A 27,761-nucleotide genomic window follows, 5' to 3' on the forward strand; every position below is an offset into this window, starting at 1 on the left:
AACGTGGAAAATTTGGCGTGTTGGTACATGTCTTGAACAAATAAATAGCAGCGCAAGGAGATGAGGACTAGACTGACACAGCGATGCACGAAACGATGGCACACGGATCGGACGGGGCGCACAGAGAGAAAGAGCCCTTTGCACTAGAAATGAACTTGACTAACGTGGAAAATTTGGCGTGTTGGTACATGTCTTGAACAAATAAATAGCAGCGCAAGGAGATGAGAACTAGACTGACACAGCGATGCACGAAACGATGGCACACGGATCGCACGGGGCGCACACAGAGAAAGAGCCCTTTGCACTAGAAATGAACTTGACTAACGTGGAAAATTGGGCGTGTTGGTACATGTCTTGAACAAATAAATAGCAGCGCAAGGAAACGAGGACTAGACTGACACAGCGAAGCACGAAACGATGGCACACGGATCGGACGGGGCGCACACAGAGAAAGAGCCCTTTGTACTAGAAATGAACTTGACTAACGTGGAAAATTGGGCGTGTTGGTACATGACTTGAACAAATAAATAGCAGCGCAAGGAGACGAGGACTAAACTGACACAGCGATGCACGAAACGATGGCACACGGATCGGACGGGGCGCACACAGAGAAAGAGCCCTTTGTACTAGAAATGAACTTGACTAACGTGGAAAATTGGGCGTGTTGGTACATGACTTGAACAAATAAATAGCAGCGCAAGGAGACGAGGACTAGACTGACACAGCGATGCACGAAACGATGGCACACGGATCGGACGGGGCGCACACAGAGAAAGAGCCCTTTGTACTAGAAATGAACTTGACTAACGTTGAAAATTGGGCGTGTTGGTACATGACTTGAACAAATAAATAGCAGCGCAAGGAGACGAGGACTAGACTGACACAGCGATGCACGAAACGATGGCACACGGATCGGACGGGGCGCACACAGAGAAAGAGCCCTTTGTACTAGAAATGAACTTGACTAACGTGGAAAATTGGGCGTGTTGGTACATGTCTTGAACAAATAAATAGCAGCGCAAGGAAACGAGGACTAGACTGACACAGCGATGCACGAAACGATGGCACACGGATCGGACGGGGCGCACACAGAGAAAGAGCCCTTTGTACTAGAAATGAACTTGACTAACGTGGAAAATTGGGCGTGTTGGTACATGACTTGAACAAATAAATAGCAGCGCAAGGAGACGAGGACTAGACTGACACAGCGATGCACGAAACGATGGCACACGGATCGGACGGGGCGCACACAGAGAAAGAGCCCTTTGTACTAGAAATGAACTTGACTAACGGGGAAAATTGGGCGTGTTGGTACATGACTTGAACAAATAAATAGCAGCGCAAGGAGACGAGGACTAGACTGACACAGCGATGCACGAAACGATGACACACGGATCGGACGGGGCGCACACAGAGAAAGAGCCCTTTGTACTAGAAATGAACTTGACTAACGTGGAAAATTGGGCGTGTTGGTACATGACTTGAACAAATAATTAGCAGCGCAAGGAGACGAGGACTAGACTGACACAGCGATGCACGAAACGATGGCACACGGATCGGACGGGGCGCACACAGAGAAAGAGCCCTTTGTACTAGAAATGAACTTGACTAACGTGGAAAATTGGGCGTGTTGGTACATGTCTTGAACAAATAAATAGCAGCGCAAGGAAACGAGGACTAGACTGACACAGCGATGCACGAAACGATGGCACACGGATCGGACGGGGCGCACACAGAGAAAGAGCCCTTTGTACTAGAAATGAACTTGACTAACGTGGAAAATTGGGCGTGTTGGTACATGTCTTGAACAAATAAATAGCAGCGCAAGGAGACGAGGCCTAGACTGACACAGCGATGCACGAAACGATGGCACACGGATCGGACGGGGCGCACACAGAGAAAGAGCCCTTTGCACTAGAAATGAACTTGACTAACGTGGAAAATTTGGCGTGTTGGTACATGTCTTGAACAAATAAATAGCAGCGCAAGGAGATGAGGACTAGACTGACACAGCGATGCACGAAACGATGGCACACGGATCGGACGGGGCGCACACAGAGAAAGAGCCCTATGCACTAGAAATCAACTTGAGTTACGTGGAAAATTGGGCGTGTTGGTACATGTCTTGAACAAATAAATAGCAGCGCAAGGAGATGAGGACTAGACTGACACAGCGATGCACGAAACGATGGCACACGGATCGGACGGGGCGCACATAGAGAAAGAGCCCTTTGCACTAGAAATGAACTTGACTAACGTGGAAAATTTGGCGTGTTGGTACATGTCTTGAACAAATAAATAGCAGCGCAAGGGGATGAGGACTAGACTGACACAGCGATGCACGAAACGATGGCACACGGATCGGACAGGGCGCACAGAGAGAAAGAGCCCTTTGCACTAGAAATGAACTTGACTAACGTGGAAAATTTGGCGTGTTGGTACATGTCTTGAACAAATAAATAGCAGCGCAAGGAGATGAGGACTAGACTGACACAGCGATGCACGAAACGATGGCACACGGATCGGACGGGGCGCACACAGAGAAAGAGCCCTATGCACTAGAAATCAACTTGAGTTACGTGGAAAATTTGGCGTGTTGGTACATGTCTTGAACAAATAAATAGCAGCGCAAGGAGATGAGGACTAGACTGACACAGCGATGCACGAAACGATGGCACACGGATCGGACGGGGCGCACACAGAGAAAGAGCCCTTTGCACTAGAAATGAACTTGACTAACGTGGAAAATTTGGCGTGTTGGTACATGTCTTGAACAAATAAATAGCAGCGCAAGGGGATGAGGACTAGACTGACACAGCGATGCACGAAACGATGGCACACGGATCGGACGGGGCGCACAGAGAGAAAGAGCCCTTTGCACTAGAAATGAACTTGACTAACGTGGAAAATTTGGCGTGTTGGTACATGTCTTGAACAAATAAATAGCAGCGCAAGGAGATGAGGACTAGACTGACACAGCGATGCACGAAACGATGGCACACGGATCGGACGGGGCGCACACAGAGAAAGAGCCCTATGCACTAGAAATCAACTTGACTTACGTGGAAAATTTGGCGTGTTGGTACATGTCTTGAACAAATAAATAGCAGCGCAAGGAGATGAGGACTAGACTGACACAGCGATTCACGAAACGATGGCACACGGCACACTGTGCGCGCCCCGTCCGATCCGTGTGCCATCGTTTCGTGCATCGCTGTGTCAGTCTAGTGCTCGTCTCCTTGCACTTACACCTTGCCAAAATGAAACTGCAATCGAGGCAAGTAAGCAAATATGTATCTTAGTATACCGACGCGCCACCAAAGACTAAGCCGATGAATTATACAGCGAGGTATCGACGTACGACAAGCATGACTGTGCGAGGAGTACGTGACCTACTCCTACCGCAACAATTGTTGCCACAGGGCTTTCTTTAAGCAACTCAACAAGTCAGCGAGCACACATGGCCGACGCATCTAGGGCGATAGCTGCTTCCTCTGCGTGAGTCGGGTTAGACATTTTCACCGCGACGCAGATGACGAGCGATCCTGAAAGGGCTGAGACCACGATGGTAACCACTCCCTTATCTGGGGCTGCCGCGTCCAGATTTAGTCTTGAGTTTCTCGTCCTATGCTTTCTACAGGGCCGCTCCTCTTGCATTTCTTCTTTCAGTGTTATACGAAGGATGCATCTTCCTTGAAGGCGGGTACTCGCTGATGCGTCTCCTGACATGGGGTGGTATCTCCTCCCTCTGTTCGATGGTATAGGGCAGACTAATGTGGACTTTCTAGAGCAGATCTCTGCCCGGTTCTGTGAGGGTGAGCCTGGGGTGTTGCGAGAACCGTTGTGCTTCCCACATCTGTTTGAGGGCATTGTGCACTCTTAGTGCCATGAGCTTTGTCGTATGCGTGGAGTTGAGTAGTCCCAGCGCCGCCTTGTAGGATTTCCTAATCAGGGTATCCCACTTTCCGTCTTGGGAAGATTAAGGAATGCCGCGTCGTGCAACAACAGTGAGACCACGAAAGCTAGTACCAAGCTCATGGCGTCTCTTTCCTTCATGTAACTGTATTTATTACTGATACGGTGTATCATTCGTTTGTTCGGTGCGTGTAGAAAGCCTATTCAAAGTAGTTGTGTTCTGTGGTCCCTGTGGATTATAATGACCTAGGATCTTGACTTACATGGGTTGCTGTCTGGTTGGTTGTTTATATGCACCGTGATGTTCTGCGCTAAAGGTTTCCTCGGGTTTTTAAGCATAAGCACCTCCGACTCTTCTGTGAGCACTGGATGCCTCTGTCCGGCGCACCGGTTCACAGTGTCGGCTGCTGCCTGAAGACGGTCCTCGATCTCGGCGTCGCTCCCTGCGTTGCACCAGGCAGCAATATCGTCCGCATACAAGTTGTGTTTGATGCCCGGCATTGTGGACAAAAGGGCTGGTAGGTCTTTCATAGCCAAATTGAACAAGAGGGGTGACAGTACCGTCTCTTGCGCAGTTCCTCTCGTTCCCACATTGATTGGGTCTGACTTGATTTCGCATAAGTTAATGATGGTTGCCTGGCTGGTAAAAATTCTAAGATGTAGTTGTTGTCTCTGGCGCAGCAGATGGCATCCGCGAGGTCCTGTAGGATATTGAAGAGTATTATCAAAAGCTTCCTTTAAATAAAGCGCCAAGATAGCTCTTGTATGCGACCATTCTCGGCTCGTACGAACTTTCGCCACCGACACCGCCGAAGTCGAGCATTTGTCGTATCCGGTAAGTCGGAAGCCCTTTTTATATAGCCGTTTATTTTCGAGGAATGCCTCGTTGTTGCTTTCTAGCTAGCTGGCCCGCTCTATGCATTATTATTGTAATAAATAGCATCTACCATGTGTAATAAATAGCATCTGAAATAGCATCGGCAGCACAGCGCTGCCATGGACGGCCAGATTCCCCACTCCAGCCGCTCCCCGTTCCCCCTGCGTCGCTCCTCTCCTGGCCCCTACGGACGCTCCCTGACGGGTCGGTGGAGTCTCTTTGAGAGCCCTGATCGATGCCGGCGCGCACATACGCGTCATGAGTTAAACGCTACGCCACCACCTCAGAAAAGTACTGACCCCTGCACCCACAGTCATTCTCCGTGTTGCCGACGGCGGAACGCGTACTGTGGTTGGGCTATGTATAGCCCGTGTGAGCATATCCGGCCGCCATACATCCGTTGTGGACTCTGTTCTGGACCAGTGCTGTAAGGTATCGGTAGCGTTCGCGGGGGTGATCGGAACGCGGCTGGGAGCGCTCAAAGCGAAGCGTCTCGTTTCTCGGAACGCGGCCGCTTGCGAACGCGCCGGGAAATTCGGGTGTCCCCCCGCCCCGCGGTACCGATTCGCGCACGTGCTGGCACGAATGTGTATTTGTGTTTGTTTTTATTTTGTGGTGGAGAGGGTTCTTCACCTTACGGGAGCTGGAGGGCTGGTCAGGCTCTCCCAAAACCAATCATGTGAACATTGTAACATGATTGGAAGCCACGAAATGTGGGCCGGGCCTTTAGGGCTTTAAAACCGGGCCCCGGAGCGGGAAGCAGGGTTCTGGGCTAAGGCGAGATGCAACGCATCTTCGGCAACGCCGAGTAGGGGCCTCCCCTAGTATTAGCCAGATCCACCTTTTTGTTGTTTGTCTTTTGCCGTTTAATTTGTCTCGAGTGTCTAAACTCCTGTACGCTGTAAATATCTGTACATAAACCTCAGTTATTGCCCTTTTTTATCCCTGCGTGTCAACTGATCACAAGAGCGTCTCTGACGTGGCACCCCTGGTGCGAAGAGCTTCAGTCTTCGAGTTACCAACCGTCTCTGGCGGTGCACCGCTGGTGCAATAAGGAAGACGAAAGAACCTGTGAAACTTTACTGGCGCAGTCGACAGGATCCTGCGGCCATCGGAAGACGGCGCAGGAAAAAGAAGGCAGGGAGAAAGGCGACAAGGCAACAGGTCAGCGTTCGTGAACGGACCTGCAGGGAGAGACAGCCCTCATCAACTGCGCCACCAGTTTGTTCAGCTTGATCTTCCTGTTTTTGCTGAGTCGCCGTCCCCCAGTTATACCTCGTCTTTGTGCTGTCGACTTTGTCCATCTACCGCCTCAAGCCGCAATTTACATTTTCTCATCTGTTCCCCCTGTTCCTGATGGCCACTACGTAGCCACTCCAGAATTTGACGCCGCCCTCATGCTTCGCTTGCGCACATCGTCTTGACAATGTCGAGAAACCGAGCGTACCTTCCGGTCCTGAACTTTGACTCGTCCATCCAACCGCTCCCTCAAGGCATCTCACTCGCCACGCTGTGCTGCCGAGTGTGTCATATGACTCATATCAGTGGTGGACAGCTGCTCACCTTCGACTCATTAACACCTGTTGCCTGCGGCCACATGAACTGAGAAACCAACATACGAATACGCCGGCATGATCGCGTCGCACCTACCACCGACTCAAGCTCACGATCTTAGGTGCCTCTTATCTTTTCGCGACAACTTCGAATTTGGTGCCCGCGTTTTGGCTCGTACCTCAGTGGCGACGCATCGTATAAACACCGGTGATGTCGTTTCTCTCCACAGACATTCGTACCGAGTGTCCAGCGCTGAGCGCACCGTCATAAATCAAGAGGTGGACGAGATGCTCGCAAAAGACATCATCGAGCCCTCGTCAAGCCCTTGGGCTTCACCACTCGTCCTGATAGAGGACAGCAGCTGGCGCTTCTGCGTTGATTAGCGACACCTCAACCGAATCACAAAAAAAGGCCGTATATCCTATCCCGGTGATCGATGATGCATTAGATTGCCCCCAAGGCACCAAATATTTCTCAATTGATCTTCGATCGGTGCAGTTGCAAATCGCAGTTGATGAAAACGACTGCGAAAGGGACGCTTTCGTGACGCCTGATGGCTTATACCACTTTAAAGTCGTGGCGTTCGGGCTCTGTAACGTGCCAGTTACCTTCGAACAAATGATGGTCTCCCTTCTTCGCGGCTTTAAGTTGTCTAATTGTCTCTGTTACCTAGACGATGTAGTGGTTTTCTCGTCTACTTTTGCCAAGCACCTCGAACGCCTCACCAGTATTCTGACAGTGTTCCTTAACGCAGCACTCCAGCTCACCTCATCGAAATATAAATTCGGTCACCGCCAACTGACTATTCTTGGACGCCTTGTTGACGCTTCTGGTGTACGCCCAGATCCAGTCAAAATTCAAGCCGCCCTTTCCTCTTCCAAGGAAGTCGAAAGATGTGCGCAGCTTTGTCGGCTTGTGCTCGTATTTTCGCCGTTTTATCCAAGATTTCGCCGGCATCACTCGTACCCTCACCGAACTTCTTAACGATACCCCGTTTATCTGGGTCCTTGCCCAAGAGAACTCATTTTCCTCGGTCGACCGTCTGCTGTCAACTCCGGCGATTTTGGCCCATTGTGACCTGTTTGGTCCGACAGAAGTTTTCACCGACGTCTCCGGACTCGGGATCGGCGCCGTACTAGCCCATCGTCTACAACGTCAAGATCGAGTCATCGCTTTTGCCAGCCGCCTACTTTCCACCGCAGAGTGAAATTATTCTATTACTGAGCGCGAGTCTATCGCCCTTGTCTGGGCAGTAACTAAATTCAGACCCTACCTGTTCGGCCGTTCATTCACAGTTGTCACTGATCACCACGCTCTCTGTTGGATATCTTCACTAAAAGGTCCTAACGGTCGCCTTGGTCGCTGGGCACTGCGGCTTCAAGGATATTCATACTCCGCCGTGTACAGGTCCGGGCGTCACCACCATTACTCTGACTGTTTATCCCGATACCCTGTGGAGCCACCTGACCTTGAAGACGCTGAGACCCTGCCATACCTCTTAGCTATCTCTGATCTCACCGATGTTGCCAACGAACAGCGCCATGACTCATCTTTATGACCTACCTTTGATGGCATCCGTTCTGCAAACCGATCTCCGTCTCTAAACCTTTATGTGCTACAAAATGGCATTTTGTATGGCCGCAACCTACGCTGCGATGGTCCTCCGCTGCTGCTCGTCACACCCCAACGTCTATGCTCTTGTGTCCTTGAAGAATTGCGCGATCTGCCGACAACCGGCTACCTTGGCGTGTCCCGCACGTACGCTCGGGTCAGGCATCACTTCTTTTCGCATGGTCTGTATTGTTCTGTCAAGTGTTACGTTGCCGCTTGCGACCTGTGTCAACGTCGGAAAAGGCCCTCCACTTTGACTGCCGGTCTTCTACAACCCATCGACGTACCTCGGTAACCTTTTCACCGTGTTGTCTTCGGCCTTCTTGGCCCTTTTCCCACGTCCCTCTCCGGCAACAAGTGGAAAGCTGTCGCAACTGATTATACGACTCGGTACGCCATCACGCGTGCTTTGCCTACCAACATTGCTGCCGATGTCGCCGATTTTCTTCTACATAACGTCATTCTTCTCCATGGTGCCCCTCGTCAACTACTCATCGACCACGCTCGTAATTTGCGGTCCAGGGTAGTTAATGACATTCTCCGTTCGTGTGCTACACAGCGCCAGCTCGCGACAGCATACCATCCACAAACCAACGGGCTTTCGAAACGGCTCAACTGCACGCTCACCGACATGTTAGTAATGTTCGTCTCACCCGACCACAGAGATTGGGATGCAGCCTTGCCTTATGTGACCTTTGCATATAACTCTTCATGGCATGAAACAACAGGCTATTCCCCTTTCTACCTTTTGTTTGGTAGGCACACCACCTTGCCTTTGGACACACTCATGCCGCCTTCTTCAGTCCCCACCACTGCTTACGCACGGGACGCCATCACCAGGCCACGCTGGCGTGCCAAATATCCCGTAGTCGACTCTATGCCTCTCACGGTTCATAGAAATACGCCTACGACCGCCGTCACCGCGCAGTCGACTACAACCCAGGATTACTGTCTTCTTGTGGTCGCCTTCTCACCGCCTCGGTCTCTCCGAGAAGCTTCTTTCTCCCTACCATGGCCCTTACCGTCTGGTGCGCCGTGTCCCCGATGTGAACTACGAAATTGCTCCCCTTGCGTCCTCACTTTTGTCCTCTGTCCCCACCACCGACATCGTCCATGTACGCAGCCTTAAACCAAATCACGACGCTCATACGTCGCCACCCTAACGCCGAGACGGCATTTCAACAGCCGGCTTGATGCAGCGGGTAGACGACGACTGCGACGACAATGAGACTATCCTCCCTCTGTGCATTTTGCTGTGATCCTGAATCTATCGATCATTTTTGGCTCCATTGTCGTCGTTTGTCCTCTTTGAGAAGAAGACTGCTGGAGTTGACTTTACAGCATCTTGGCCTTAGTTTGAGCAGCCAACTCTTGCTATCATTTGATGCCACCGTGCTTGGGTTCAGTCACAGGTCTTGTTTGTGACGCTGTTCAAAATTTATTGCTGGAATCTCATCGATTGCCTTGCTAAATCTTACAGTATTTCGTTTTCTATGCTTTATTACTTTTGAATTAATCACTTCTTCCTTTTCTCTCTCTCTCTCCCATCCAAACTCTTATCTCTTCACTCCCTGCCCTCCTTGTGGTAGACTCTCCCGGTGTTGCTCTCCCGTGTGCTTTTCTTTTGCCTTTAGTATGTACAGGTGAATGGAAACCTTTTCCTCACGATTCTTGGCCGATCCCCCAGTGCGAGTATGTGCCATCTTTTCAAAGGCTAGCAACAACAACAACGACATTGCACGGGCTGCAACAGACGAAGACGTCAACGAAGCTCTCGCTGTGTCATTTCACTTCAAATATTCTTCTGTCGTTTTTCATGAATACATTTTTCAAAATTCACGTTTGGCTCCGATATTTTCTCGCAATCTTATGAAAATTTCCTTATGTATACCACTATACCTTGGCCAATCCCCCCACGTGGGTATGTGCCATTATATAGAGGTGAAGAAGAAGAAGTTCTCGGCGCCGCTTGCAGCGGTTCCCTTCGCTTGTGTGATTAACTGTCAATATATTCTGTCTCGCAACAGTAATTGTAGTGGCACCCAGAGAATTCTCGAGGCTTTTTCTGATTTTATGTGCCTCTCTTTGGGAGCGGTTGTAGCCGTGGGTCGGACTTTAGTCCATGTTGTGTTTCCTCGACATGGCGAATAGCTGCGTGCTGTAATCGAGAGTCCTGTCTGCTTGGACATTATCAAATCGGCCATTTTCACTCTTCAGGGCCAGAAATATCAGAAGAGGGATGATACGGGCGGTTTGGTAAATGTTGACGAAAAAGAAGTAGCAACGATTTTAGAAGACTGGACAGAGAACGAGACAGACGCCTGCGCTTACTAGCAACCAAAGTGATTTATTGGGAAGACTGAAGCAGCGCCTAAAGGACACCTGGTGAGCAAGATAACAAGAGCAATAACGAGAAAAAAGGAAAAACGGGGAGCACATGCCACGCACTCGGGAAGAATTACAAATAGACACTGATTAAGATAACCATGTTACTGTAGCAACAAGGCTATTGACGGGTTACTGATTTATGCGTCATTTGCATTTTGTATATCTTCGGCCTCGGAAATAAGCCTCTAGGTCTCGTTTTTATATTTGGAGATGATGGCAGTATGGTTCAAAACGCTTCAGACTTGTACTCTGCACAATGCACGCCAAGATGGTCTCTTTGCGACTTGTTCTCGATATCTGTGGCGTGCTCACGTAGGCGGTCGTCGATGCAGCGTCCCGTCTGCATATATATATAACTATACATATATATATATATATATATATATATATATAGCACGAAAATATAAATGCACTTGCTTGCTAGAGGTCAAATGCGAAATTGAGAAACGCTTCACTTAGGTAAACTCCGAAACGTCGACTCCCAATAATGTTTACCTAAATGAAGCGTTTCTCAATTTCGCACACACATATATATATATATATATATATATATATATATATATATATATATATATATATATATATATATATATATATATATATATATATATATATATATATATAGTATCAGCGGAGAAGAATATATTTACAGGTATGGACAGTGATAGCTGCGAGCAGCGCCGAGCGGACCGAGCGAAAGATCTTTGTCGTCTTCGTCCATCGTCGACTCGTGGCGTAATGCATCTCTTCGAGACCCCGGGCGGCAGAAGCGCCGTCTCAACGTTAGGGTACCGAAGTGTGAGCGCCGTGGTAGGGGTTTAAGGCGGTCGAAGTGGACGATGTCTGTGCCGGGGCGAGAGGTCGACGGTGAGGACGCATGACCAGCGATTTCATAGTTGACATGACTCACTCTGCGCACTACACGGTAAGGGCCACTGTAGTGAGAAAGAAGTTTCTCGGAGAGACCAACTTGACGCGAAGGCGACCACGGAAGGACAAGTGATTTATGTTCGCAATTGTTTCAAGATGTCAGCGGTCGTAGGCGGACCTCTGGGAGGCTTGAGATGCTTGGAGCCGACGGCGGGCTATTTGTCGCGCCTGGGCGGCTTGATCGATGGCGTCACGGGCGTAAGCAGAGACTGGTGAAGGTGGCATGAGAGTGTACAAGGGCAAGGGGGGGTACCTACCAAACAAAAAGGTAGAAAGACGAATAGCCAGCGGTGTCATGCCGTGAAGAACTGTATGCGAAGGTCACATAAGACATGCGTTGTCTCGGTCACGGTGGTCGGGGGAGAAATAGTTAGCTAACATGTCGGTCAAAGTTCGGTTGAGCCTCTCGGTAAGCCCATTGGCTTGTGGGTGATGCGCTGTGGCGAACTTGTGCTGCGTGGAACATGAACGGAGGACGTTGTCAATGTGTCTGGACAGAAACGTACGACCGCAGTCGGTAAGCAGTTGGCGAGGAGTGCAATGCTGCAGGATGACATTTTGCCAGAGAAAATCAACGACACCTGTGCCGCAGATTTTCGGCAAGGCCCGTGTGATGGCATACGAGTTTCATAGTCCATTGTGACAATGATCCACTTGTTGCCGGGTAGGGAGGCAGGAAAAGGGACGAAAATGTCGAGGGCAACACGGTGAAAAGGTTCCAGCGGGACATCAATGGGTTTGAGAAGACCGGCTGGCAATGTGGCGGGCTTCTTCCGGCGTTGACACAGGCCACAAGCAGCGACGCAACGATTGATGGTACGATATAAACTGGCTCAAAGGAAGCGGCGCCGGACCCAAGCACAAGCACGGGAGGCACCAAAGTGTCCAGCTGTCGGTAGCTCGTGGAGTTCTTCAAGGGCAGAGGAGCGTAGCTGTTGAGGAATGACAATCAATAGCGGTGGGCCATCAGGACGTAGGCTGCGGCGGTAGAGAATGTCATTCTGAGAAATTTTCAGGGCCGGATTCGGGTGTTCTGAACTGCGGCCACCAATGAGGGGTCGTAAGGAGAAATCTTGGCGCTGTTCGTCAGCGATGTTGAGGAGATCAGAAATAGCAAAGAGACAAGGCACGATATTAGTTTCATGAAGAGCAGGGGGCTCCTCAATATACCAGGTGTTTGAGCGAAGGTGAACCAGAATTTTTTAAAATAGGCCCATTCAGCTATGAAGGCGGCTTCTGCGTCACAATATCATCTGCTTTGGCGGGCATCAAAAAAGCAAGTAAATAATGTGAACTAGTTAGCCGCTTAAGTAATTTCTGATAACTATTTAACTAGCACTGATAGGCAACTGGTTGCAATTAGAGATTTGCAGCGCGTCGTTAGTAAAAGCCACATCAGTTGTTCGAATTTAGTAAACGCGATCAACCTCATCGCTGTGGCTCGACAAAATCTGGCGGCATAGTGCGAAATTACGCGCGCTTTCGAAAGCGTGTACTCAAAGCAACCCCTCCAGTGCACGTAACTAGTCGAAAAAGGCAAATTTTTTTGAGCTACAGCGCAAAAGACAATCGCGTTTTTGAAAACTTGAAAACTCACATGACTTTTGTAACGCCCGGATACAAATCTGCAATGGTAATTAGGCGCGTAACTCTACTAGTTAAAAGTTATTTATCACAAATTAGTTAAGCGGCTAACTTGTTAAATTAATTCATCTGTTTTTTAATGTCCGCCAAAGCAGGTATTATTGCGCCAAAAACGTCGCATTCATACCTCAAAAAGCCTATTTAGCAGAATTCAAGTTCACCTTCGCTGAAACACCTAATGTTTGCAGTATATACAGGGTGTTAAAAGTTAGACTTTACTGATTTAAAAAAAAGCGAAACGCCGTACGCTAATGCCGCTTTTGCGCTTTGGTAATGCGACCAGGCGGACACCGATTGGGGTAATAATTGTCGGCATAAATTCCGTAATTAGCTAAAGACCATTCATTCAGTCATTCGACTATGGGACCTCCTTCTGCATATCATTGTACATTGTTCATATGATTGACTAATAAAAAAATTCTGATTCTGATTAACTTTTTATTGCCTGAAGTTAGCATGCATACTTATAATGAGAACTTGGGGGCGTTTGCTTTTCAGGGCTGTTCCATATTGTGCAATTTTAGTAACACGCCTGTGCCCTGAGATACGCGCGTCTAAAATTTCGTTCAAGTTCGTCTAATTACGCCTGCGAGACCGCGGCTCTCGGCGTGAAGCACCTCCCTCGTGTGACGCAGCTGTTGCGTATGGCACTCTGCCTTGCAAGAGCGTACAGTGAGCGGCGGCGTGGAACTGTCCGTGTGGCACGGGTATAATTTCGCCGCCAGTTGTACTTCCACAGGGATGCGCTACTGACATTCCCTCCGGGCACAGGATATTTCATTTCATTTCATTTCATTTCATTTCATTTCATTTCATTTATTTATTTCACGTATTGAAAGGACATGAGGGGGCGAGAGAAAAAAGCTGCCTTACGGGCAGCTTGACAAGCTCGCACCCCCTATTACATATGGACAAGGGCAGACACAGTACATGCGCGAAACATCAGGAATTACATATTTTGTAAAGTCATTAGAGTAATTAGATAACAACTATTATCAAAACACATGACAACTCTATAAATACTGTAATAACATGCAAATTTGACAAACCAGAGAGTGGCAATTTTTCGTTGCCGTGTAAAAAAATGTCGACATAATACACACCACTTTCACACACACATATACACATTAACTGCATTCATCAGAATTCATATACCACAAATAAAAATCAACTGTACATGACGTCAAGGTTTCTAATATGTTCATGCATTGTATGGCCTTTATTAAGATTATTTAACAGTCTTGGAATTGAACAGTCTTGGAACAGTACTCGGAATGATATGCAAAATTGAGGTGGTTGATTGATATGCAAAAATTCTGCAAACTATTAAACAGGCTAACCACCGAAAAATCGCATATGTAGGTGCCTCGCGTGTGGTTACTGTCCGGCGGTGGGAGCTTGATCTTCGGCAAGAGTGGGCGTGGTAAGCACTTACAAACACGGCGGCAGACTGCCAACTCAGGGTCCTCGTCGCCGAATCGCTATATACACGAGGACTGGTATCGAATAGCTTATTCTCTCCTGTTTGTTTTTTTCCCCTCGCCCCTTTATCATACATAGCAGTTCGGTGATGAATACCCTGGTAATAGGCCGATAGTCGTTACCGGTCGCCTCTGCCAGTCCTTACCGTGCCGTCTTTGTCTGCTACCCCAAAGTTCCTGATTCCGAAGTGTTCGTTTTAAAGCGAGACCTCCACTCCTCGGGGTACCGTTTCCGATTTAGATGTGGATGAGACAACGGCCTTCAATGCCTCAGAAGGTCAAACCGAACTGAACTGCGGGGGGTATGGTCTACGCTGTGGTTCTATGACCTCGTGATCATATGACTGTGACCATTGCGTACCTGGCCTTGACCTTTCACCTTGACATTACATTTGAGCCAGTGGGCACCACTTCGACAACGACCTTCAATGCCTCACAAGGTCAAACCGAACTTAACTGTGTGGGGGTATGGCCCGAGCTATGGTGGTATTACCACGTGACCATATTACTATGACCACTGCGTACCTGACCTTGACCTTTGACCTTGACATTATATTTGAGCCAGCGGGCACCACTTCGACAATGACCTTCAATGCCTCACAAGGCTAAACCGAACTTAACTGCGTGTTTGAATGGCCCAAGCGATGGTAGTATGGCCATGTGATCGTACGTCTGTGACCATCGGGTACTTGACCTTTGATCCTGACCTTGAGATTTGATTTGAGCCAATGGAGATCATGCTTACTAGAGTTTTCGCTCGTATAACTAGGCTCAAGTCACGTTGTACCCCAGCCATTTTTTTTTCTTGGAGCCCCGTTGCTGCGAGCAGCACATAAATCGTGTGCTTATCTCCTCTTGCAGCACTCTTCGTGTCAACGGCCGTTGGACGTGTGACGAACCACTTCATCAAGAACTGCTCAAAGATAATGTTGAACATAAAGCCTTACCCTCCTGCATCCCTCATCGGCAAGGTAGAGTTCATTTTCACCCATGAAGTGCTGGACAACAGTGAAAATTGTTTTCTTTTTTTGATGAACGGAAATGACGCAGTAATTGTCTCACTATCTCGATGGACATCCGAACCACGCCAAGAGAGAAGGGAGGAGGGTGAAAGTGCAAGAAGAGAAAAAGAGGCGCCATGGTGGTGGGCTTCGGAATAATTTAGACCATCTAGGGATCTTTAACGTGCACTGACAACACGCAGCACACGGGCGCAGGCTGTTAGTTGTGAACACTTCTTCGCTATACGCATCGATCGTGCTGACACGAGGCCATATAGCTCCATGGGCATGTATAAAAATTAAAGGATGATTCGGACGATGTAAAATGCAGGTTGGACTGCTAATCACAAATCAGTTTTTTTCAGTCTGTAATTTTAATTGAATAAACAGTTACACCCGGTTCGTGCCGCATATTTCTGCGGGACAGCCACGGCATATTTCCGGCGGAAGGCAGGATTGCTTCAATACTACAAAGCATATTCCACAACGGTAATCTTAGAGGAGAGAAAGCAGAAAAGGAAGTCGGCAGAGATACTTCAAACTGCTTACGTGTGAGAAGACTTAAGGCCGCCCGCTCACTTTGGGAACGAAGTCGCCGAGCGCTGCAGCGTAATGTAACCAGTAGGCATAATAGTTACCAGTTTACGTCTGCATGGCGCTACATAGCTGCCGCACCCCTTCTGATCTCTCCGCTAACTTCGTGAAGGCAGTCGCTGCCGTACCGCGGCGCGCACTCCCCCTTAAGATTATGACGCGACAGCTCCAGGGTTAATGGCCATATATGCAGAATCGATTTTTGCCTACTTAACATTTATAGATTTCTGGGAGTCCTCGTACCACTCCTGGCGCACTGGCGCAGCGGTTAAGCGGTACTCCACAGCCCTAGGATGGGGTGGCAAGTGCTGCCACTGGCGGAATTAGTGCGATCCACGCGGTCCCGAGCAATGTGTCGGGACCAATCAATCATTAATTTCACCGCCACCTTCCAGCTTGGTCGACGGATGTCATTATACGCGTTTGTTTCCTCACCCACTCTGCCCGCTTGCGGTCCCTTAACGTTACACCTATCACTTTTCTTTCCATAGCTCGCTGCGTTGTCCTTAACTTAAGCCGCACCCTCTTTGTTAGCCTCCACGTTTCTGCCCCATAGGTGAATACCGGTAAGGTACAGCTGTTGCATACTTTTCTCTTGGGGGATGATGGCAAACTGACATTCATGATCTGAGAGAGCCTGCCATATGCGCTGCACCCCATTCTTATCCTCCTAGTTATTTCCCTGTCATGATCCGGATCAGCAGCCACTACCTGCCCTAAGTACATGTGCCCTAAGTATACCTACTACACCAGGGTGGCCAAATCCTGCTCTGGCGAGGGAGTGCGTTGTCACCGAGTGCGGGTCACCGAGATTAGGCCGCACCCCAGGCCTGGTTGTGCAATTCCATCGACACGCGTTTTTTTTTTAACCCTGTATTCGGGGATCCAGGGCATTCCTAAAGTATGTGATCGAGGGTCCCCCTCGCTCCGCAGGTCTTGCATTTATCGTATTTCCTATCGGCTACCTGGGTGCGAAACAACCTGACGGGGTTTGCAAAATTTTAGGCCTTTAATCATTGCCAGGCGACGGCCTTTTATTGTTTAAGCTTAGATCCAGTGGTGGCACCAGACGTCTTCCTAACCTGTAGTTCTCGACGATTTACGCATATGTTTGCAAACGTTTGTCCATACCCTGGCAGTCGGTCGGCTCTACGGTTGCCCGGAAGTAGAGTTCTCGGGATAACGCGTGGGCCACCTAGTTTCCGGGGACGGATGTCTGCACTGAGACCCAAATTAAGGTGATCGTGTGATCCACTTTGACTGCGGACAGGATGCGAGCCGTTTCCGGCGATACCCTACCCTTTCCGATATTGCCGATTGCGGTTTTGCTGTCGCTGAGAATCAAACTAGCTTGGTTTCGGCTCAAGGAAGGGATATTACGACCTCCTCACCGTATCTGCGTTGCTACTTGTGGAGGCGGCGGCGAATGGTGCACCTCGGCTGTCGACTACGGAGGCGACCGCCGCCCCGACCTGCCACTCGCTGCGTCCACGTAGGCTACCTCTCCGGTCCTAAATTCCTCGGCCATTCTAGCTAGTGCCTCCGCTTCCTTCTCCCGCCTTTTCCTATGGTGTTCGGGGTGCGTGTTGCTTGGGAGGGAACTGTAATATTCTCGCGACATTGTGGGGTAGGGTGACCTTGTTGCATATGCCTCTACCGAATCTTCGTCCGACCAACTCCAAGATGGTGCCTCCCGTACTCGTTATACTCAGTCTTTCGAGCTGGGCGATTCGCACAGCGTCGACTAGTTCAGCCCCCCCCCCCCCCCCCCCCAATTTTTTCCAACAGGCGGTCCATTGGATGGCGGTTGGTTGGATGTGAAGCCCCCATCTGCCACGCGGTGCAAGGGGCACGTGGGGAGGCGCAGCGCCCTCTTGACGCAGCGCCTAATAAGTGCGTCTGCCGCGGCGTGCAGGAGTTGATGACGTCACAAAGTTCGCAGCGCATCATGCACCACACGTGACGTAGGTCGTCATTTCCACTTGCATAGGCTCTTGTAATGCCAACGCATCAATAAACGGTGCGAACACGCTACTTGGGACCCAATGCCGATCTTCTTATTGGCCTTATAGTGGAATCTTCCTCATGGCTTTCTTGAAAATGAGAGGCACTTGAAAGCTTTTGTGACGGAACAGCGCAAAACACCGGGACAAGAGACAAGCGCTGCTGTAAAGAGTTTGGAAGTCGAGAGTGAAACACTGAAAAGAGCCCGAGGTACTAGAAATGAAATTAGCCAGGACAGCAGCTTGGGCATGTTGGTTATTCATTTGTGACGGAACAGCGCAAAACACCGTGACAAGAGACAAGCGCTGCGATAGCAGTTGTAGCAAATGTACTTCGAGAAGGCTCGATGGCGGCCATAGTTTCCTCACTGGCATCGATTGCTCAGGGAACTTGCTTTCATGCGATGGCATAGAACAGTCACAGAACAAAAACCCGCCGGCGTCCGGGGTCGTTCAGAAAATTATGATTGGCTGGCGGGCAGTGGCGGCATCATTTACGCCACCAGAATAGATATATCTCATTGACGATACCATTAGGACACTGACGGCCCCATACCAGGTTCGCTTATCTGAAGCCCCCATCTGCCACGCGGGAAGAGCAACTTGGGGCTCAAAAGCTTGAGTAGTCACTTCCGGGAAAGGGATCAATAGGTTCGAATGCTGTCGCATAACCAATACATGTTGGAATTAGGTGCTGCTGTGTTTTTCTTTTCAGAGTTTGCAACTGTGTTTTCGCCTCGCTCTGGCCCTGACCTTTATCTATAGCCGAAATAAAGCTATTCTCTCATTTCCTTTCTGATTCTTAAAATTCCCCGAAAAGTCACGAACAAAAACTTGAAGACGCATGGCTGTAATAATAAATAGTGGGTTAAATTCGCAGCATCTCTAGTATCGAACACTAGCGTTGCTTCGTTACCAAGTCATGTCCTGTTTCTCTTTTTTTTTTAGTGCGCGAGCACTGGATGCCTCGCTAGTGAAAAAGCCATCCTACCTGCGGATGAAGCCGCCACAACCGTGGCAGGTGACAGGTTGTTTGGTTTATAGGGTTAAGCGTCCCAAAACGACTAAGGATATGAGGGACGCCGTAGTGGAAGGCTCCGGAAATTTCGACCACCTGGGTCTCTTCAACGTGCGCTGAATCTGCAGAGTACACGGGCCACTAGAATTTCGCCTCCATCGAAATGCGATTGCTAGCGGGTTCGATACCAACCGTGGCGGTCGCAATTCGATGGAGGCGAAATTCTAGAGGCCCGTGTACTGTGCGGTTTCAGCGCATGTCAAAGAGCCCCAGGTGGTCGAAATTAACCTGAGCCCTCCACTACGGCATCCCTCATAGCCTTAGTCGCTTAGAGACGTTAAACCCCATGCACCTAACCTGTCAGCTGCCAGGGCTGTCAGGTGGAGCGTGCTAGCACTTTGGTTGCGACCCAGTGTCTGCTCTGCAACGCCAGGATCGCTTCCATTTTTTTTTTCATGTTTGAAATAATGTACAGCACATCAAAAACACGGACGAAATAATAATAATAAAAAAAAACATTGGACGCGCGTGTCCGGTGGGTTCCTTTATTTCGTCGCTGTCCGTGGCGTGCTGTGGAAGAGACTTAAGAATAGCGTCAACTAACCCCTACTTACATTGTATCGAGGATGTTTGTTTCACAGAGAGGAAAACAACAAGTGAAACTTATGCGTTTAGGTAAGATTGGCCACTTTATTTTTATTCGGGTCACTGTTTGCAAGTTGCATAAGATAAAACTTGAGGTTAAAAAAAAAAAAACAGCGGGACTGCGGACGTACTATGGGGGCAAAATTTTCCACGACTTGCGACAAGCGATTTTGGCTAATATCTGTCATGTATTTAAGCTATAACCTGCTACCACTAGTACATATCTCAGTACGCGAGTCCGACTTTCACCTGGAAAAGTGTGTTCTCCAGCCAGCGGCTAATCACAGGGCTATCAGCGTAGGTTCTCGATGACGCGTCCTGGAGACTTGTTCCCGACAGTACCACTGATTTCACTGTTGTGTTGGGGCTGCTATATCATAATCATTATAATCACCTTCTAACTATAAGACAAACGGTCTCTAATCTGTCCTGCCTTAGCTCAGGCAAACTTATTTCCTCATCTCACTTATCTCACCCGGTCGGATCTCTGGCGCCACCTGATATGTTGGCCTTCCAAGGTATTCCACTTTATTGCTGAAGAGTCTGTGACAGTCTTATCTTCTTCCATTGCAGTTCGTGAGAAGCATATGCGAAGCCATAGGTATATGCGAAAAAGTCGTCCGCAGCGAAGACTTTCAGGTAAGGCGCCTCATAGCATCTGAAGGTTTTCCTGCCACCACTGCGACAGCGACCTGCTTTCTCAGCAGACCGTGACTTACAGCGTGATTGCGTGTAGATTCGGCCACTAAGAACTCTATAATATCTCTCTTTCAGGTATCTGCATTAGCACTGTGATCCTTAGCAGACCGGTTGCTGACCTCCTGTTGCTAGCCTCTGTAGCAACTTGGTGTCCTATGTGCAAGTTCCTTCAGGACCGTGGCGCCACGAACTCGTACGAAGGATTATAAGAAAACCATCAAAATTAAAAGTGTGCCCTGGATAGACCTTGACATCTTCCGGTGGGCGTTATGTTCTATTAGGATAAAATTTGTAGTTAGCTATGCTTGGTCTACTGCGGAAACAAGCAGACCAAAACCGGCGCGACTAAGCGAGAATAAGAAGGGTGTGCATGAGACAAAACGGATGTTGACTGCCCGTCTTGTCTTGTGAGTGCTTTTCTTAGTGTTGCATTTTTTTCTTCTGTTGGAAACAGTTTGCGTGTGGCTGTGTGTGCAGCCTTACATAAATGCTCTGAGCGCTCTTTCTTTTTGCGTATCCGGTAATTGTTGTGGCTAGCAAGAGGGTAAAAGCCAGGCCACCAACAAGCACGCATGTGACAGCGAATAGCGTGAATAACAGGATGCTTAACGGTTAGCGCGCAGCACAGTTAACGTGCTCGTTAAGTGTTTCAAAGGCAGTCATACGGCTCACATTTCCTTGGCTAAACATGCAGAATGGCTGCAGTCAGCGCTTCCACCGCTCCGAGTGGGCACCTTCGACGGCATCCTGAAGCAGGGCGCCATGTTTCTAACATGATCCACAACCTTCGAGCAAATGCGCAGGGCTGGAGGATTATTTTCATTCTGTTCTACTTTATCGATGGCATAAACCGTGCCGTATGGCTGATGCCAGCGATAGCTGTGTGTAGTGGCGCCTCGGCGAATAACAAAGGCCGAAAGCAGTAGTCTGGAATGAAACCGCTCTATTGTTTATGATAAGACAGCTTCCAGGGCAGCATAGAAATGTGCCTTGTTTTCAGCTTACTGTTATAGGAGAAAGTACCATGCAAGCATGGCTTATATTAATAATGGCAAATATTGGACACTTAAACAAGTACTGTGCGAAATAGTGCCGAAGAAACAGTGCCATTAGTCTGTATATTAGCGACTATGACCCATGGCTCAGGGAACGGATGAGTGATCTTGGCATGTGTATTTTCTTCAATGCGCAATTGGCTTCGCTGGCACCTTCCTGCAATGTTCTGAGTGGGTACGTCTTGCAGAGAATCGAATAACACACCATACTTTTCCCTTCACTTTTTGGTTGCCTGCGCAATATTGGTTCGAAAAACGCAATTGCCAGATTTCTCGCAGTGTTAGTTTGCAAGGAATTATTTATTCTGGGCTTTTCAGGGCATTGATTAGAATAATGAACGCAACAAATGTGCTTTACTTTTCACTTAGGAAATAATTCCCTGCATACAAGGGTGGCTGTGGGCGAACTGGGTGAGTTCTTCCTTATTCAGACTAGGCTTAACCTTTATATTACTCGATGGCACTGTGTGGAGCAATACGGCCATCATGGCCTTCTGCGGCAAGAGATGTCGAGCTTCTTCCTTTCCAAAGGCGTGTTTATTTTATCGTTTTCTGTTTGTTTTCTGATGCCACCCGAAATATCTGTAGCTTGGCATTCATTTGCCGAGAAAAACAACATTACAGTGAACTTAAGCTGGCGCTGATTAGGAAGCCTGGAAACGCTACCGCTGCCTATAATTTGAAGCGGCCGTTAGCAGGAAGAGAAAAATAGCGAAGTTACATAAAATATGATAAAATGTTCATTAACGTTTTGTTACTTCTTTGTGACGCAGCGTGAAGTGTCTTTTCAAAGAGAAAAAATTAGGTGCTAAATGATATCTCTAACACAAATTTCTGCGGGTCTTTTTTAAATTAATTGGTTTTGGAGGAATGGTAATGGCGCAGTAATTGTCTCACATCACGGTTGACACCCCAACTGTGCCGTAAGGGAAGGGAGGAAGGTGGGAGTGAAAGAAGAAAGGAAGAAAGAGGTGCCGTAGTGGAGGGCTCCGGAATAATTTCGACCACCCGGGGATCCTTAACGTGCACTGACATCGCACAGGTCACGGGCGCCTTTACGTTTCGCCTCCAGCGAAACGAGGCCGCTGCGGCTGGGTTCGAACCCAGGAACTCCGGCTCAATAACGGCCCTTTTTTCATGCACCTTAGACAGGTTGTTGGTTTTATGCAGGGTGTTTCACCTAAGACGACACAACTTCCAAATATAGGCTTCTTCAGATGAGCACCTTTTTCAGCATAGCATTGTCATCGGTGTAGCACATCAGAATAGAGCTAGGACGCACTAGCTAGCAGTATGGTTAACTAATATTGGACAGTTAACTTTTTAGCTATTACCGTTAGGTTCTTTAATTATTGACAGCCGTGTAGCCCACCGAGAGTGGTATTCGTATCCATATTTAGAATTTATAGAACGCGGTTACACTCGGCACTGTGGCCTAAGAAATTTTGGCTATTTCGACGATTTCCGTCCACTGTAGTGGTTGCTTTGCCCGCAAGCTTCTCGAAAGCTGAAATGTATTGCGACGCGATGTAGCCAGAATTTGTTGGGCCACAGCGCCGAGGGTAAGCACGTTTTTGAAGTTCTAGGAACGGATATGAATATCACTTATGGTGGACTACACGCCTCTCAATAACTAAAGAGCCTAACAGTAATAGTTAAAAAGTTGAGTATTCATTATTAGTTAACCATACTGCTACTGAGCACATCTTGCCTGTATTCTGATGTACTACACCTCTGACAGTGCTATGCCAGAAAAAGCGCTCTTATAACCCAAAATGAATATTTTTAAAAATTGTGCAAAATGCCAGGCGAAACACCCTGTATGCCTGCTCGTGAACGGGCCCCGGGCGATAGAGGCCACAATGCTACGTTTTCATGCTGGCACACTCACAACACTCCGCCCCGTGGCGTCGAAAAGCAACCAGTGACGAAACGGCAGAAAGGTTCATGAATTTGGCTGATTACCCAAGATGACCCAGCACGTGTTCTTGCGGAATGCTGTCTGTCCAAACGTAACCAAATTTCGTTTCGACGCTGCCTTTTCAGTTGGGTACCGACGTGGTTCCTGTTGCAGACATGCAGATCGCTGAAGAAACGATGGTGAGAAATTTACCTCTTTGGCACCGTGGTTTTCAGTGGTAAACTGGCTGTTGAGTGAGGGCTGATGACTGGCTATTAAGTCAGCCTGTGGAGTGACCTCGTTCTCATGTCAGTCGCTATAAATGAGCGTTGCATACATTGCATGACAGCGCAAACGCAATTCAACAGAGTGCTTTAACGACCTCCATCATATCCGGAACGTAGCCTAGACTTCTCTGTAAAGTTAAAGTTCGTTAACATCCACCCCAGCGCAGCCTTACGGCTACAAAGGAAAGCTATACAGCTTTCTGAGAAACTTCGTAGTCAAAGAAAAATTCGTCCTGGTCCGAGGTTCGAACCCGGGACCACCGCTTCACCGGAGCAGTCGCTCTACCAATTGAGCTAACCGGGACGGCAAGCTTATGGTAGGGCGAGGGCGAATTGATCAATAACTCGAAGTGGGAACTCTGTTGGTCAAATGTTTAAGGGAATCCCCCAAGGTGGAATCCCCCGGGTTCGAACCCCAGACCAGGACGAATTTTTCTTTAACTACGAAGTTTCTGAGAAAGCTGTATATCTTTCCTTTGTAGCCGTATGGCTGCGCTCGGGTGGATGTCAATGAGTAATTACTCCCTTATTACGAACCTACTCCTCCTTGGGAGATTGCCCAAATCATTTGACCAAAGGTAAAGTTGTCGAGACTTTCATAACAAAGCATTTTCTAAAAGGATTCGCCCTTAGGGCGCGAACAGCAAACTACCAAGAAACACCGATGACAAGCATGCCACAAGCGCGTGCGGATTATGAATGGGGTATTGTCACTTGGGGGTGAGTGCAGGAACATAGCCAGGAAGACAAGGAGATGGGGCTTCGAATCCGTGCGGTTTATTTGGCAAACTTGCGCTGAGAATGAGTGAGGGAGACTCGGTGGCAGTTGCTGTGCATTGTTCGGTACACATTCACTCGCGTCGTCCAGAATCACAGGGAAAGTCTGAATCCCGCCTGCGTGTGCGGCGAGTATCGACGAGCCTACTATACGCCACTTAACAACTTTCTGACCAGTGCAGTGGAAACTACAGACGTGATGAGATCGCTAATTGCCAACAAACCGTGGGGAATAAATAAGCTATCAAAAGGAGTACGGTCGTCATCAGGTACTCGTGAGTCCTGACTGTTTGCTCATGAAACGTAGCTGCAATTGACAACTCGCACGTACAGTCAGCCGCAAAAGTTTGCGGGATCTGCGATGCGTGACGCAGCGAAGTAAAAACTGGATTGCTGCGCCATCTGCCGTCACAGAACGTGGTGTCGACGCTCACGGTACTGCCGCACCAGGAGTGCAGTGAGCCTCGTCACCACGTTCTGCGACGGCAGGTGGCGAAGCAATGCAGTGCTTCGCTTCACCACGCATCGCAGATCCCGCAAACTTTTGCGGCTGACAGCACGTCAATACGAGGACAGTACTGATTGAGAAAGTGGTCCTAACGGTCCTAAGCGGTCCTAAGAAAGTATTCCAGAATACTGAGAGGGAGGGCCTGGTGCATATATACAGCTCACCAGAAATAACACCTGTCTTTGTGCCCGATGTAGTGTCCAGCCTTGTCTCACCTTTCGAAGGGAAGAACATCTGCCCGTGACCAGGTTATTCGAAAACTGCTTTCCCCTGTAAACTGGAAACGAGCTTCACTTGTGAACTAGTTGAATGGAGGAAATCGGGGAGAGAGTTGGGTAGAAAGCGTCATAAGGCAAAATGGTTTGGTTTATGGGGTTTAACTTCCCGAAACGACTCGGGCTATGGGGACCGCCGTAGTGGAGGGCGCCGGAAATATCGACCACCTGGGGTTCTTTAAATGGCCTCTACCATTTCGCTTCCATCGAAATGCTACCACCGCGGCCGGGATCGAACCCGCCTCTGCTGGGTCAGCCGAGCCCATAACCACTGAGCCAATGCGGCGGCAATGGAGCAAAATGAGACACACTGGATCTTCTTGGCGCCAGCTAACTTACGCACGAGCCATAATATTCATTGAATAATTCGTGGGCAGAACCTAGCTCATGTCTTCTATAACACAACTTACGCTGACGAGTTTTTCCCAGGAGAGATAAGTATTGCCAAGTCAGCCTGAGTGAACGAGAAAGTGGTGGAAATGTAGAGAATTTCTGGACACCACATGTCCTACGCCACTCAAGCCGACCAAGCGTTCTAGTCTAACCTAAGTATTGGTTTATAACGATTGGGTATTGCTCTTATCTTAGGCAAAGCTTAAGAATGTTCACAACTAGAGTTCTCCGGAAGAAAATATTTGAGCTTTAGGCTATACGTTAAGTACACCGTGATATTGTGATGTTCGGCAGGGGCGCAACTAAAGATAATAATTTTACTGACTGCTGTAAAGTTTGGGACTTGTTTTCTCAACCTCTAAGGTGATACAAAGAAACAGAAGCAAAACACTGATTGCCGACCGGCGCGAAGCAGATGCGAAGAAAGCCCTGCAAAGCTCTAAGCAGCGCCGGCGTCGCCATGCGTTTGGTGTCCCTAAAGACGCCCACCAGAGATATGCGAAGATAATAAGAGAATGCGAAGGAATTGCATTGAGTTTCTGGTAACCTAAGCGGCGCTCTCTATTGGCGAGCAAGATCGGTCATTTGTGCAACACATTCGACGAGTAGAGCAAGCTCTGTTTTGTCTGACCTACATTTACGTCCGAATGTCGCGGTTGCGTACAGAGAATCAAAACAAATCGCGTTTCTTTTGATAGCAAGAAGGCGAGAGAGTAACAAGAGCGGGACACTAAAAAAATGATGCGGAGAAGAAAAATTCACAAAGGCCTCGTAGACATTGCATCCCAAAGCCAGGCTATAGGACTGCCTATTGGTTGTATTTTGTCAGGGAGCAAAACAATGCCGATGTCTGCTTGGATACAGTGTTTCTGAAAGTGAAAATTTATTTGTCTCCACACACTTCAATGCCGTATGGGGAAGTAGGACACAGGGCAAAAAAGCTGATAAAGGCAGCTTGAGGTAGCGCTCAGTGCCTCAGACACACACCAATAGCAATGGGTTCACAATTTCAAGATTTACATAGAACAGCATTTCTCTAAGAGCATTCTGCGTAGCGCATTCTGTGTACAACAAAATCAACGCAACACACAATGGTAATCAGAATAACTCACAACGCATGCGGGTAAGGTTTCAGCGATTTTGTAGGCACCCACGGAGCGGATTTCATATGCATTCCTTGCAAAAACGAGTTATGTGTGAATTGTGGAAGGACGTCTGGTTATGAACCTTGCACTGCCGTAATTTGCCTCAGGGTTTGTGGGAAAATGAGCATCACGAGCTTTAGGAAATAATACATTTTCTTACCGTCTAACCCTGGAGCTAGCCTCTTCATATGAACTTAACAGATGCCAGGACGGTAGGAAATAGGTCGCTAGAAATGGGTGGCCGTCGTGGTTTGCTATAGTCTGTATATTTGGTTTTTGATAATTGCAAATAACAAAATAAAGGTGGCGATTTGCAAATTTATGCCGCGTTTTGACACACCTACCACTGATTTTTTTTCTTCGGATTCCTTGTTTTTGCAGCTCTGCGCAGCGCGTCGTGTGAAAACCACCAGAGTTGCCAGGCACGTGCTTGCGTATTTCTTGAAGGTCGTCGGCTGAAGAAAAAAGCTCACACCCTCATTGATAACTCAAGATTGCCGCAAGATCTATTTTCTAACGAGCGGCAGAGCTGGACCAACAATTCTCTTGCACAAATAGGTTCGGACGCAGTCGGGGCATTAATGGAGTCCTGAAAGGAAAACAGTAAACCGGTACAGTTGAAGAAACACAAACGAATAAAAAGGAACTTTATCTTCTCCAAATTTCTGCGCGCTCTTCACATTACTAGGTTTTCCGAACCCAAGTAAGGAGTCCCTGACACTTCCGCGGCTTATGAAGACGTTGAAGGCAGGCATATTATTTTTGAACCCACTCTGACCATTCCTTGGGTAAGGAAGAGTTCAGAGGGACGAAGTGTAGCCGATTAGACGTTGCTGGTATTGAGAGCATATTATAATAATTAAAATATAGTTGCCTCAGCACGAAAAAAATGCAAGGCAATTTGTATACTGTTTTTTTTGTATGCATGCGAACCTATGTGCGCTCATTTTAGATTTTGAGCACATTATTTCATAGCGTCTGAAGGCATGGCACAAAAACTTAACCGCAATTTAGTTGCACTTAGGTTCCAGCTAGTTACTGAGACTTTGAAGCGTGTGCCA

The 27,761-nt window shown here is 48.4% G+C and overlaps 1 protein-coding gene across 1 annotated transcript in view; it reads left to right on the forward strand.

Moving 5' to 3' along the window:
* LOC149362205 (uncharacterized) overlaps positions 1–27,356 on the forward strand; it is a 36,813-nt gene extending 9,457 nt beyond the window's left edge. The window contains exons 2-6 of the mRNA XM_089569660.1: positions 15,262–15,371; positions 20,235–20,300; positions 21,785–21,826; positions 23,462–23,515; positions 27,082–27,356. Of these exons, the coding sequence (XP_089425786.1) occupies positions 15,262–15,371; positions 20,235–20,300; positions 21,785–21,826; positions 23,462–23,515; positions 27,082–27,159 (350 nt within the window). The 3' untranslated portion in view covers positions 27,160–27,356. The remainder of the gene's footprint in view (positions 1–15,261; positions 15,372–20,234; positions 20,301–21,784; positions 21,827–23,461; positions 23,516–27,081) is intronic.
* Positions 27,357–27,761: the final 405 nt, after the last annotated feature.

This window comes from Amblyomma mixtum, chromosome 2, assembly GCF_055824585.1.
Source record: "Amblyomma mixtum isolate Tamu chromosome 2, ASM5582458v1, whole genome shotgun sequence".
In the NCBI taxonomy this organism is placed as follows: domain Eukaryota; kingdom Metazoa; phylum Arthropoda; class Arachnida; order Ixodida; family Ixodidae; genus Amblyomma; species Amblyomma mixtum.